Source organism: Chrysochloris asiatica, unplaced genomic scaffold, assembly GCF_000296735.1.
Source record: "Chrysochloris asiatica unplaced genomic scaffold, ChrAsi1.0 scaffold00070, whole genome shotgun sequence".
NCBI lineage: Eukaryota > Metazoa > Chordata > Mammalia > Afrosoricida > Chrysochloridae > Chrysochloris > Chrysochloris asiatica.
The window spans coordinates 8,631,894-8,647,393 of record NW_006408588.1 but is presented as its reverse complement, the minus strand read 5'-3'; the positions used below and the strand labels follow the sequence as shown (position 1 = coordinate 8,647,393).

The 15,500-nt window shown below is 36.7% G+C and overlaps 1 protein-coding gene across 1 annotated transcript in view; it reads right to left on the bottom strand.

The window, feature by feature from the left end:
- Nucleotides 1–15,500, bottom strand: part of CEP128 (centrosomal protein 128kDa) — a 707,284-nt gene that overhangs the window by 658,840 nt on the left and 32,944 nt on the right. Inside the window, exons 3-5 of the mRNA XM_006864786.1 lie at nucleotides 13,583–13,709; nucleotides 11,750–11,871; nucleotides 8,209–8,300 (exon numbers count right to left, since the gene is read on the bottom strand). Coding sequence (XP_006864848.1) covers nucleotides 8,209–8,300; nucleotides 11,750–11,871; nucleotides 13,583–13,709 — 341 coding nt within the window. The remainder of the gene's footprint in view (nucleotides 1–8,208; nucleotides 8,301–11,749; nucleotides 11,872–13,582; nucleotides 13,710–15,500) is intronic.

Sequence of the window (15,500 nt, the reverse complement as noted above, 5' to 3'; positions counted from 1 at the left end):
TGTTCCATTCTTATTCATAAAGTTTTCGGTGATTAAACATTCAGAAATAGTTCTTCTCACCTTCTTCCTAGTCTGTCTTCATCTGGAAGCTCAGCTGAAATCTGTCTACTGTGGGTGACCCTGCTTGTATTTACAATACCTGTGGTATAGCTTCCAGAATCACAGCAACACGCAAGTACCAGAGTACGGCAAACTGACAGATAAGTGGTGAGATCTTGAATATATTCCACCTGAATTTAGAAACCATCTCAAGAAAAGATTTAATACATTAGATATTAATGACCAAGGACCAGAAGAGCTGTGGTATGATATCAAGAAAATTATACAGGAAGAAAGTCAAAGATCATTTAAAAGATAGGCATAAAAGAAAAGACCAAAATGGATGTCTGAACTGACTCTGAACCTTGATTTTGATCATACAGAAGCTAAAGAAATGAAGAGGCAAAAGAGTTGAAGAGAAAATTTTAAAGGGCAGCTTAAGATAACAAAGTGAAGTATTATAATGAAATGTGCAATGAACTGGGGTTAGAAAATGAAAAGGTAGGAACATAATCTGCATTTCTCACACTGAAAGAACTGAAGAAAAAATTCAACCCTCAGCTTTCAATGCTAAAGGATTCTGTTTGCAAATTTTGAATGACGTAGAACACATCAAAAGAAGATGGACAGAAAGCACAGGGTCACTATATTAAAAAGAAAATATAGATGTTCAACAATTTCAAGAGGGGGCATATTATATGATCAAGAACTGATTGTCATTTAGAAAGAAGTCCAAGCAGACTGATGAAACAAGACTCCAGGAAAAGATGAAACACAAATTGAAATCTTTCAGCAAACTGACACAGCACTGGAGGTCCTCACTCATTTATGCCAAGAAATTTGAAAGACCGCTACTTGGCCAACTGATTGGACGAGATCCATATTACAGACATTACAAAGAGAGGGACCCAACAGAATATGGAAATCATCTAACAAGATCATTAATATCACATGCCAAGTAAAATTTTTCTGAAGATAATCCAACACCAATTGCAACTGGTTACATCAACATTACATCAACAAAGAAATGCTAGAACTTCAAACTGGATTAAGAAGAGGACATGCAACTAGGGATATTATTGCTGATATCAGATGGACCTTGGCTGAAAGCAGAGAATCCAAGAGAGATGTTTACTCGTGCTATGTTGGCTATGTAAAGCTTTCGACCGTGTAGATCACGATAAACTATGAATAACATTGTGAAGACTGGGTATTCCAGAACACTTAATTGTGCTCATTAACCTATGAACCTGTACATACCAATAAGCATCTGGTAAAACAGAACAAGGGGCTATTGAGTGGTTCAAAATCAGGAAATGTGTGTGCCAGGGTTGTATCCTTTCACCATACTTATTCAATCTGTACACTGAGCAAATGATATGTGAAGCTAGATTAAATGAAAAAGAATGTGGCTTAAGAATTGGAGTAAGAGTCGCTAACAAAATGCAAATGAACAACTTTGCTTGCTGAAAGCAAAGGGGACTTAAAATACTTACTGATGTAGATAAAAAACTACAGCTTTTTGTATGGATTGCATCTCAATGTAATAAAAAAACAAAAATTCTCACAATAGGGCCAATAAATAATATCATGACAAATGGAAAAAAGATTCAAGTTGTTATAGACTTCATTGTGCTTGGATCATCAACACTCATGAAAGCAGCAGTCAAGAGGTCAAATCATCCTTCCTTGATTTATCCTCCCTGATCCTACAGGACCTGTTTAAAGTCTTAAAGAGTGAAGATACCAGTTTGAGGACTATGGTGCACCTGACCCAAGCCATTGTGTTTTCAATTATCTCATATACATGTGAAAGTTGGACAAACAATAAAGTAGACCACAGAAGATCTGATGCATTTGAATTACAATGTTGGAGAAGAATATTATAAGTACTATGGACTGCCAAAAGAACAAACAAATCTGTATTGGAAGAAGTACAGTCAAAATGCTTCTTAGAACCCAGAATGGTGAAACTTTGTCTCTCATACTTCGGACATGTTATCTGAAGGAATCAGTCGCTGGAGAATGACATCATGCTTGGAAAAGTGGAGAGTTAGCAGAAAAAAAAGAGGAAAACCCCAACAAGATATATTGACACAGTGAAAGCAGCAATGAGTTCAAATGTAGCAAAGCACTGTGATGATGGTGTAGGAAATGGCTGTTTTCCATGCTGTTGTACATAAAGTTACTAAGAGTCAGAAATGATTCAAGGACACCTAACAACAACAAATATTGAATGGGGGCCTAAGAATGCCATTTCTACAAATTCCTAGGTGTTACTGCTGTCACTGCTGCTCTAGCATTGTTATTGTTAAGTACTGTGGAGTAGGTTCTGACTCATAGTGACCCCGCACAGGGTTTCCAAGGCTGTAAATCTTTATGGGAACAGAACACCTCATCTTTCTCCCGTGGAACCGCTGGTAGTTATGTACTGCTGATATTAAGGTTGGCAGCCTGACTCGTAACCACTACGCTACCAGAACTCCTTGCATTAAGAACCACTAATATACTGGACCTTTAATTACAAATGTGTTGTAGTAGCTTCCATCTTTAATGAAGAAGGAAGAGCTAAAGTTCTTGCTTTCATATCCTCTTCCTAGCAATTCTTGGTCAAATCACATCAGAGTGTGCTCTACAAATTCTGAACCCACTAACTTATCTCCCATTATTTTTTACATTAAATTATCTGATAAACAATCAATTAGTACAAAAAGACTTAAGAAGAAACACAAAGACTGCCTCTCACATATTCCCTTACCTTTCGTTACACTCTCCACAGGTAACTATGTTCAACCATTTCCATCTAATTCTTTTTGCATATTAACTCAGTTATTCTTAACTGTTCCCATATTCTACTGACTGTTTTAAAAAACTTAGCTTACTCACACACCTTGGTAATTTTGGGTAAATTTATTACTATTTTTAGTTCTACCACTGCTTATCCTGTGTAATTTTATATATTTATCCCACTATCTTCAAGTTGACAGGACAGAGTAGAACTGCCACACCACCATGCTCCATAGGTTCTCCAAGACTATAATAATTTACAGGGGGGTAAACTATCGTATCTTTCTCCCACAACGGACTGATGGGCTTAAACTGCCAACCTTTTGGTCAGTAACCAAATGCTTAACTATTGCACCACCAGGGCCCCTCTTAAACAAAGGGGTTTCAAAAAGTTTGTGAAAAATGTAATGACAGAAAATGAAATTTTTCCATGAACTTTTTGAAGTCCCTTTATATATGTATACCTCCTATCTATAATTCCATCATAGTTAATTTGATGATTTGCTTATATTCTATCATATTCACATTTTTCCTAAATATTTGTTATGATCTTTTAGCCTTATTCATCACAGCATCAATATCTCTTCCCACTTCTTACTAAATTACCTATTAAAAAGAAACTTCTCCATTCTTATTAACAAAGTACTTCTTGGAGGTAATTTTCTGCTTCCTGTTCTAATTTAGAGTAAATTCTTACTGGTGCAGCTAAATAACTGTCATTCTGGGAATTACTTTCACTAAATTCCTGGGATAGTTTTACTATTTCTTGTAACTTATAACTTCTTCTTCCCTACTTACGATCGTACTGTACTCGAATTAAATGTCCTTTAGGTAACTTTCTAAGAAATAGTTTATCCTAACATGTCAATTTTCTGAGCTTTAAATATCTGAAAATGTCTTTAACTGTTTTTTTTCTAGCTTTTGTGGCCCCATGCCTTCCTTAATTTCCCACATCTCACTAGCTGCTCCTCTCAGACCAACTCCTCCATATATATGACCTGAACTACACGTGTTCCCTTTGAGTCGGTTCTGCTTTGTATGTCAAAGTAGAATAATGCTCCACAGGGTTTTCAGTAGCTGACTTTTCAGAGTAGATCATTAGCTCTTTCTTCAGAGGTGCCCCTGTATGAACTCCAATCATCAACCCTTACTTAGCAGCTGAACACATCAACCATTTATGCCACCCAAGGACTCCATCTTTTGTATGCTGTTGTTACTGTGATCAGACATCTAGGTGATTCCATCTCATAGTAAGTGACCCAATAGGACACAGTACAGCTTTTCCATTGGGGATCCTAATCTGATATCTTTGCCAAAGGAAACCACCAAGTCTTTTATAGAACATCTAGCTCTCAGTTATGACCCTGATCCTCTCCCTAATTTTTCTCTAGATAATTTCACCCATTCCCAGACACCACTTCTATATGCTGACCATTCTAGACTTTATCTCTCTGAGACTCTTCCTTAGGAATCCAGGGTAAACATCTAGTTATGTGCTTTACATTTCCATTTGGATGTATCACGACAACTCATACTAAACATGCCCATGGCCAAACTCAATTTCCCTAACAAATCTTAAATATGTCTCAGGAAGTAGAATTACTAGCTACCCATTACTCAAGTTGGAAATTTGGGAGTCATCCTTGATTTATTCCCCATGCTCTTACATACTGAAATCCATTACCAAATCCTGTCACCGTAATCTACAAAAAATAATATCATAAAATCCATCCCTCTCAATCTCTATCCCTTGCCATAACTGTGTTCAAGCAATCACCTCTCAGATACATTCAAATCCACTGCCATTGAATTCATTCTTACACCATCAGCCTACAGATTAGAAGAGTCTCAGTTTGCCATTGCAAATTCACTAATCAACTAAATCATTTCCCCCTGTATCTTCTTAAACAGGGAAATAATCTGCTGCAACGAGTGGTCCCAATGCTTATATTATGTCCTCCTTTCAGAGGAATAAAAGCTGGGTATTAGACATACTCCAAACGAAGAACACACTCTATTTCTAATGTTAAGTATCATTCTATTGATTTTAATTGTTATTGTTGTTGTTAATTGCCTTCTAATCAGTTCCAACTCATAACAACCCTATGTAGGGTTTCCAAGGAGCAGCTCGTGAGTTTGAATCGCTAACTTTGTGGTTCAAACCAACCTTATGGTCTAGAGCTTTATCTCACAGCGCCACAAAGAAATATCTAAGTATTAACTAACTTATACCAGTTTAAAGTAGTCCTGGTGTGGGACTGTAGGATAAACACTAGAATCCTACCCATAAGACTGTCAGTTCAAACCCACAAGCAGTCCCTTGAAAACTCTATACAGGGTCGCTGTAAGTCAAAACCGACTAAATGACACTTAACAATAAAAACAACCAGTGTAAATGATCAATAATATTGTCTAACAATATAGTTCATAACTCAAGAATTAAAATGTTTGATTCAAATCAATTACATGTGAAAATTATCTTAAGCGCCCATATATATTAAGTGGTAAAGACAAAGACTGTGGAGCTTGCCTAATGGTCTACATTAAAATTCTCACCTACCACATCCCTGTGTGATCTCCAGCACAGAAAAGTATTTCATCTCCCTGTGCCCTGTTTCTTAGCCATAAAACAGAAACACTCATAATGACTAATCTCATAGAGTTGCTACAAAAATGAAACTTAAACCTATCTGGAATGAAATAAGTGCCCAATAATACTAGCTAATAATAGTAGCAAATGTAATAACAGTTGTTGTTGTCAAGTGTCATAGAGTCTGTTCTGACAGATAGGTATCCTACGCACAACAGAATGAAACAATGCTTGGTCTTGTGCCAACCTCACAATTATCATTACGGTTGAGTTCAATGATGCTGCCATTTGAAAATAATCCATCTCATTGGTGGTCTTCAACTTTTTCACTGACCCTCCACTTTACCAAGCATGAAGTCCTTCTCCAAGGACTGGTCCCTCCTGAAAATAAGTCCAAAATAATATGAAAGATGAAATAGTGCAATCCTAGCTACTAAGCTAGATGTACTTCTCCCAACACAAATTTCTTTGTTCTTCTGGCAGTCCATGGTACCTTTAATATTCTTCAGCAATATCATAATTCAAATATATCAATTCTTTTAGTCTTCCTTATTCATTGTCCAACTTCCAAATGCATATGAAGCTACTGAAAATACCATAGCTTGGGTCAGGTGCACCTCAGTCCTCACACAGCCAACTTTGCAACTGAACACTTTAAAGAGTTCTTGTACAGCAAATTGCCTAATGCTATGCAATGTTTGATTTGACTGATGCTTCTATGAGTGTTGATAGTGGTATCAAGCAAAATGAAGTCTTTGACAACTTCAATTTTTTTCTCCAGGTATCATGATTTTTTTATTGGTCCAGTTGAATGGATTTTTGTTTTCTTTGCCTTGGGATGCAAACCATACTGAAGGTCATGGTCTTGGATCTTCATCAGTAAGTGCTTTAAGTCTTCTTCACTTTCAACAAGCAAGGTGGTATCTTCTACATATGACTGTTAATGAGTCTTCCACCAATCCTGATGGCACGTTCTTCTTCATATAATTTGCTCAGCATACAGAATGAATAAGTATGATGAAAGAATACAACCCTGATGCACACATTTTCTGATTTTAAACCATCCAGTGTCCCCTTGTTCTGTTCTAACAGCTGCTTTTTGGTCTACGTACAGGTTCCTCATGAGCACAATTATGTGTTACAGAATACCCATTTTTACCGCAATGTTGTCCAGAGTCTGTCATGATCCATACAACAGAAAGTCTCTGCATACTCAATAAAGCACAGGTAAACATCTTTCTGGTACTATCTGCTTTTAGCCAAGATCGATCAGACATCAGCAATGATATCCCTTGCTCTACATCTTCATCTGAATCCAGCTTGAAACTCTGGCAATACCCTGTTAATACACTGTTGTAGCATTTTTAAACTATCTTTAGCTAAATTTTACTAGCAAGTGATATTAATGATGTTGTCCAATGATTTCCATATTCCATGGAGTCACCTCTTTGGAATGGGCACAAATATGAATCTCTCCCAATAAGTTGGCCAAGTAGCTGTCTTGCAAATTTCTTGGCATAGATGAGTAGGGTTAATTCTTATAACTAGAATTTCTGCCTTTCTCCTATAAAAACAAATAAATTAAACAGACTAAAGTTGGCATTCATAAGTTTGTAGTTTTGACTGTTTTTTGTTGTAGCAACATAGAACTCATATGTGGAATAACTCATATGTGAAAAATTCATTGGAAGTTTTCATGTGAACTTGATAATATGAATTTCAATTAAACTTTGTTGTCCCCTAGTTATCACTATATGACGGGACTTTGAAAAGTTCATGGAAAAAAAATCTATCATATTTTATTTTTCTACACACATTCTAAAGCCTCCTCATACATAAACTGTAAATCTTAAGATGGGTTACAAATCTGATTCTTAGAAAACAGGTACTCTAAAAGGCCAGTGCTGATGATGAACTGAAAATTGAAATGAAGACATTAACTAAAATGATAATTCTTGAAGGCAAAGCTGTCAGGACTGTAAAATGTAAACCATCGGCGTTCATATATTTCAACTAACTAACTAAAAGCTAAAATATTAGATTCTACAGTGCTCATATCCATTGAAAAATTCCACATTTTGCTTTTCTTCTTAACTCTGCAACGCCAAGGGTAGGTTACACACGTATACATGCACATGCTCAGATTCTCTTTCTTGTGTTCTATCTTTACTCATATATTTCCAAATATGTTGTGGTTGTTAAGTGCTGTCAAGTCTGTTCTGACTCATAGCAATCCTGTATAGGATTTCAAAGGAGCAGTTAGTGGGCTTGAACTGTCAACCTTGCAATTAGCAGTCCACTGCATATCCTACAGCACCATATCAGGACTCCTCTGCAAATACAGCTACTAGCTAAAGTCTCATAATGTATCTCTCAGTGATATGAAAGTTCCATTGTATTAAGCTAAAGTGTTTTCAGAAATATGAAATTGATCTAACATGAGGGAGTGCTGTGGATCTTTACAATAAGCACAAGATGGCAACCACAAGGTTGATGGCTCAAGCCCACCAGCTGTTTCATGTGACAAAGATAAGGCATTGTGCTCCCCAGAGACTTACAGCCTCGGAAACCCTATACAAGGTTGCCATGAGTTGGAGCGGACTTAACAACAATGTTGAGTCATGATGTCCTCTAAATTCAAAGGGTTTCAAATCAGTCTATAAATTCTAAAACATTGATACAAAAACACAATACTATTATATTTTTTAATCTATGTAAGCATGTCAGTTACAGAAAGATTTCATTTTTCTCATAGCTAATGGGTCCACTGAAAAACATATTCTGCTTTTTACCGGATTCTTCTTGAAAATTCCCTGTTGAGATCATCTCCCAGGCGAATTTGTTCACTGCTGAGGTCTCGTAGTGACTGATGTAAAACATGAATCTAAATAAAGGCAAAACACAGTTTTCCATTTAGGATTCTGTTTAATTTATCCATGAAAATTCACTGAAGAGAAATATAATTCTTGTTCTTTGCAATATGCCCAAATTCTTTACGGACTGTTATTTGAAAAATAAAACACAATAAACATCTATCATATCCTGCAAGAAATATTTTTTCACGAGGAATTTTTTTTTTTTAATGTATACATAACATAAACTAATTGATCCTCTTTAGTGCATCTATTCCTCTGCTAGAGAAGGGACAGCAAGCATTTTCTGTAAATGGTCAGATAGCAAATATTTCACACTCAATAGCTATGTGGACTCTGTTGTAACTCAATTCTACTGCTGTAGCACAAAAGCAGCCATAAAAATGAACATGACTATGTTCCAATAAAACTTTATTCTTCCAGCCCACAGTGTGCATTACTAAATCCTGCTCTAGAAAAAAATTTCTGCCCACATGCACCTGGAATCATGTATAAGAATGACTGGAGTAACGGTGTTCATAAGAGAACACTGGAAACAAAGTAAAACTTCATCAACAGTAAAATGGAGATAAACACATTACAGTATATTCTGCAAACAAAACAGCATATTGAAGTGAAAAGAGACAATTCAAGTTATCCACACATTAGTAAGGCTGAATCTCAAAAACATAACATGGAGTAATAAAAGCAAATCACACACACAAAAAAAGATCTACAGGATCATTCTATTTACATAACATCTAAAGGTAGGCGAGACTAAACAAGTTATTGTTGTTAAGTGTCGTGGAGTCAGTTCCAACTCATAGGGTTTCTGAGAAGTAGCTGTTGGGTTTGAATCACCAACCTTGTAGTAAACAGTCCAGTGCTTACTCTACAGTGACACACCAGGACTCCACTAAATAAGATATAAGTAGTAAAAATTGTATTTTAAAAAAGTAAGAGAATAATTAGTATAAAAGTCAAGATAATGGATGTGCTGTAGGGAGAGGAGATGTGTAAAAAAAAAAGGCTTTGAGATGAGCCTCTATTTCTTGTAGTGACTGGTAGTTACATGGTGTTCATTCTATTTTTGTTCTTTCAACCAAAGATATATGTACAGGTATACTGTATTACACAATATCTTTTTTTTTTAGTTTCCAGATTTTAAGAAAAACAAAATCGATTCTTTTTAATAAATGCCCATTAAACAACTAATCAATGTCAGCTATGCAGGAACACAAGTGGCTCACAATGTAATATGGGAAACACAACTTAGAAATGAGGGGCAAAAAGAAAGTATACGGTCATGTGAAATTAATGGTCATCTTGAGATAATGGACAACTGAAAATATAAAAAAAGAATTACGAAGAAAAATTAACAATAAAGGAGAGGAGGTAGTACACTAAATGAACAGTAGGACTTCTGCTTAGGTGTCTTACAAATGTCTAATTTTGCAAACTAGACTCCTAAAACTCATCCTTGACTTCACTCTTCCACTCATTCCAACCTTCCCCACATGACCAACAAAGCTTCAAGAACTTTCAGTATTATCAACTATAGGTCTTAAATCCACTTCCTTCTTTCCAACTCCACTTCACCATCCAAATCCAAATAACCACCATCTTATTGCCAAAACAAAGAAAATCCTCCCAATCAGTTTGCCCACATTAACACCATTTTATACACTAGAACCAGAGTGATTTTTTTTCTAAATAATCATGTCATCCCTTTACAACATCTCAGTCCTTCATACTTCTTCAGCCACAGGGTCTTCTTTAAATTGCTATCTTCCTTCCTGCCAATCAGTAAGTTCTACCTGAAATGAGTCATACACAACTCTTGGATCTCAACTCAACCAGCCTTTCATCAACAGAGCATTCCCTGACTAAGGTAGGTTCTTTTACTGAAAATTCCATTGTCCTATGCTCTTTCTGTGGAATCCTGGTATTGCACTGTAAGATAAGCAATGGACATCTTAACCACAAGGTTGGTGGTTCAAACCTATGAGTTGCTCCTCTGAAACCCTATACAGGGTCACTGAGTCCAAATCAACTCAAAGGCACTCAACCACAATGCTTTTTCTGGAGTCCTGGTGTGATGCTGTAGGATAAGTACTGGACTGCTAATCACAAGATTAACAGTTCAAACCCACCAGCTGCTCCTTGGAAACCCAATACAAGGTCGCTATGACTTGAAACCAACTCAACAGCACTTAACAACAAAATGCTTTTTCTATTTTACCACATATCTCAGTTCATAATTTTGAGTGTGTTTATATACATATTTGATTAATATCTAGCTCCTTCTATAAATTCTAAACTCCCTGAAAAAGTAACGCCATGCCTACTTCTGCTCATCACTGTTACCAAGCACAAGCATTATTTCTGACACAGAAGCATACAATTAATTGAATACAATGAAAGATTAATAAGTAATTTTAAGTAACTTGCTTTCTGCTGTAAATTTAATCATATAGTCCACATAGAATAGTTGGCACCTATCCAAAAAAGAATACATTTGAGGAAAGCTTCCACAAGGCACTGTGCAATGCACTATAACATGCAACCAGTACACATGGGTTTCCTAAGACAAATTTTGAGCTCCTAATCCTAGTACTTCTAAAGCAAGGAAGTCAAAGCCTGAAACTCCCATAGCACTTTTCTAACTAATGTAGTGACTCAGAGCAAGAAAAAGAAAAATTTCAGCTGTTTGGATAAGTTTAAAGACACAGAATAATAAACACGTTCATAGAACTAACACTTCAGAAATCTTTAGTGAATACGGAGCGAAGTATGAAAGTTCTAACTTACTAGAAAGTGGCTCTGTCAATGATTCAACAATCAGAAAAACACCAATACTGGAAAAATTGTTAGATCAATTACACGAGGACTAACTTTTCTTACTAAGCAAAACTTAGCAAAATAAAAAGTAGCTGAGTTAGCAGGAGTTGCAAACGAGTTAGTCACCTAAGCAAGGAAACCAAACTAAGGTCACTTTCAATTGTTCTACAAAATATAATCCTCTGTACAGGGTCGCTATGGGTCGGAACCGACTCGACGGCACTTAACAACAAACAACAACAACAACAACACTGGAAATAAACATATGTTCAAGAGAAGCACGGATAGTACAGTAGCTCTGTACAATAAGCACTAAACTGAGAATCTTAAGGTTGGTGGTTACAGCCCACTAGCTACTCTATGGAAAAATAATGAAGCTTTCTGCTCCTGCAAAGAGGTACAGCCTTGGAAACCCTATACAAGGTCACTATGAGTCAGAAGCAACTCAACTGTACTTAACAAAACAACAAAGTACATTCAAAATTAAATCATTTACTTGATTAAAAAGAAAAAAAAATCAATAAAAAGCTACTGATACTCAAACTCTTGGCCAAAATATAGCCATAATATTCAAGCACTAGTCATTTAGATAGAAATGTAAGAAATGCTTACATACATATTACAGAATGGTCATAAGTACCTGACCCACGTCATTGGTCTCTCCAACAAACCGGACACCAGTTGGTCTGGACTTGATTGGTTTACTACCTTGTGGATCCACATAGTCTTTGAGAGGTGAGGTAGGCGGAAAACGGTGGCTCTCTATACAAATGGATAAAAGGAAAGGATTACCAAGAAAACTACATGAGAAGAAACCATCTAAAATTTTACATAGTGCATGCACACTAGATATGGACACGTGCCCTTAACCTATTTATTTCCAAGTATACTTCTACGGCCAAAAATAAAACACCACTGACACTAACGTCGTCTTTAAAACAGATAAAATGAAAAGCAGAAACAACCTGGAAATTCCTGAAATCCCAAACTCAAACCCAACCCCAACGGCTGCCATCTAGTCGATTCCAACACATAGTGATCCTATATGAAATAGTAGAAGTGCCCTACCGGGTTTCCAAACCTGCAATCTTTACAGAGCAGACTGTCACATCTTTACCCCATTTGGTTGGATGATTGATTCAAACCACCAACCTTTCAGTTAGTAGTTGAGTGCCTTAACCACTGCACCACCAGAGCATCTTACTTATAAATAGAACACATCAATAGTTTCAATTTGCTGTACTCTACAAAGAGGCATTATGATCATGCTCCCTCATAAGAAAATGTGAACTAAACTAACTCTTGCTGTTGTTGTTTAGTGCTGTCTTAGACCTCCCTTATATGTAACTTGGAATCTTGGGGTAATGCCATAGGCTAAGCACTGGGCTGGCAATATAAAAGGCACAGGCTCAACCCCACCAGTCATTCCCTGGAAATCCTATACAGGGTTACTATGAGGCAGAACTGAATCAATGGCACTTATCAACTACAACAAGATGTAATGTAACATTAGCAAAACAAAAATTTTCAGATAAGTAATTAATTTTACTAAAATCTGAATGGTATAACTAAAAATCAATAAAAAACACACAACCAACCATCCAACCACTAAACCATCTAACCAACCACCCAACCAACCAACCACCCATTCAAATATATATACATATATATATGGAGTCCTGATGTGGCACTGTGGGGTAATATGCTGAACCACAAGGTTGGTTTGAACTGTAATGTCAGTGGATCAACCTCTCTCACTGCTCCTTGGAAACCCTACACAGGGTCGCTATGAGTCGACAGCACTTAACAACAGCAAACATAGATATATAGATACAGATATACCAACTTGTGGCACTTAACAACAACAATAAATACACATATATGGTGACTTGGTCCAAGTTTTAATCATTATAATAATCAACAGCAATATTTATAATGTAAGGTATTAATGTTCACTATAAATCATCTTTCTTCACTCAAGAATTAAGTCTTTTCTAACCACATATGAATCATAGTGCAGTAGGAAAGCATAGATGAACTAAAAATTAAGTCCTGTCACTTAATCTAGCCAAGGCTAATATTTATCTGTCCTTAAAAAGTGACATAGTATAGTTCATAACTAAATATTTGAAAACTATGACTCTAAGACTCCATACCTAGAAAGCATGCCACATAGTGAACTTTATTTGTATGGTTGTTTTCTTGGGTAGCCAACTACTATATTTAAGTGTAGGCAGGTGAAGCTTTATATCGGTGGAGTGTGAGAAAAGCACAATAAATAGACTCCAATAACAAAGTCACTTAGCATATTTCAAAGTGAGTTCTATAAAACCCTTCATATCCCTGACAACTGCATCTTCAAACACACACTCTGTACAATTTTAGGTATGACTTGCATTTCAAAAGATTAACTGTACTTCATGGACTTCAAAAATATTTTATAAAACAGTTTTCAAAAGATTGGAGACTTTACCTGTTGCAGGGCCACCATCCAGGTCACTTGCACTCAGACTTGTAACAGAAACACTTCTTCCTCCTGAGTTTCTCAATAAACGTTGACTCCGCAGTTGGCCTATTGACTGTTCCAAGCTTTCTTTTAACTAAATTAAAGAAAACGATAAAGGGAGTTTAAATATTTTAAACAACTTTCACATACAAATAGAGTACAGATTTTTTAAATGTAGGATAATGCTTCGGACCACAAGATTGGCTATGGGTCAGAACCAACTTGACAGCACTTAATAACAACAACAAGTGCCTAAAACAGTGATGGAGATGGTGGTGGTATGCCATGGAGTAGGTTCCAACTCATAGCAACCCTATACAGGGTTTCCAAGGCTGTAAATATTTACGGGAGCAGAAGGATCATTCTCCCAAGGAACTGCTGGTAATTTTGAACTCCTGACCTTGAGGTTAGCAGCCTGACTCATAGCTATTAAGCTACCAGAGCTCCTTGCCTAAAATAGTATGAGTACTTAAATAAATGTTAGCTATAATGAAAGAGAGAGACATTATTATGTTCATTATAGTGCTGATGAAATTCAAGCTCAAAAAGGTTAAATAATTTGCCCAAAGTGAATAAAGTGGTTTCTAATGGACAAATCAGGATTTAATTGCATCTCATTCCAAATTCTACATGTTACCCAGTCGCTTCAAAGCAAAATTCTGTAAAAAGTATTTTCCTGCCCTGTAGTTCCATGAGATACTTGAAAATAAAAATTTAAACAAGAGACTCTAAGAACTTAACTCCTAAGATCTGAAATATATTTACAAAAAGAAGGTCTTCGCATAATTTATTTGTTTATTTACACTTTCTTACTAACAGATTCTTCCTGGTTAACACTGTAGTTGCCAAGTGCCATCAAGCCCATTCTGGCTTATAATGGCTTAGAGTTTCCATGGAATGGCCAATGGGTTTGAACCACCAACCTTTTGGTTAACAGTCCAGTGCTTATCCCACAGCACCATGCCAGGATGCCAACATTAAATTTACTTTAAAAAGAGTAAAACAGAGGAGGCAGGGCTTGATGGAAGACAAGGCAGAAAAATCTGTGCAGACCCCCTTCAGTAAAATCATGGAAAAATCAGACAAAACAGATTCAGAGAATAGTCCCAGAACTTTGGATGTGATAAAGAGATAAATAAGTGGGCATCAAGTGCTTACTGGAGTAAGACCTGTAGCATAAACAAGAAAGGATGTGGCTTCTAATTTGGGGTGGCCAATGCATCTCACTGCAGCCATTCTGAATAGGAGTGAGTGGAAACAGGCTTAGGAGAGTATGACCATCACAGAAAACGGATATATCTGCAGGGATAAAGGGTCAAGCATTCCTTTTCTTATTCCTTTTTCATCTTTTTCTTTTGCTCTGTCTATCCATCTATGAGTCAGTACCGACTCAATGGTACCTTAAAACAACAACAACAACTCTGGGAGAGGGGAGACCTGGACAGGTAGACACTCCCAGGGAAGTTTCTGCTACACATACAGAGAGATCTGCACAGCACAGATCACACGGAACAGAATTGAAGGGGAAGCAGTCAACAGGAAGAGCTTGCAACAGAGGTGTCTTCCAAAGTGGGTCTGGCCAGCCCAAGACTGGTTCTCACTAAGAGAAACAGCTGAACAGATTGGAAAGGAAGAGAAAAAAACAAAGCCAAAACCAAACCTTGAGTTACATCACTGAGGCACCGTGAGAATAACTTGAAAGAATATTGAAGGATACAGACAGCATCAAGAGAAGAAGGACACAAGGAAGCCATCAAGGCAAGCAATCAAGTCCCTTCAGGTCAAACCCCTCTCTAAGACTGAAACTCAAAGGGAACATATGAGGAGGCATGCAACCTTGTTAGCAACCACATTGGTCTACTGTTGAGTGGAAGAGGAGGGAAAA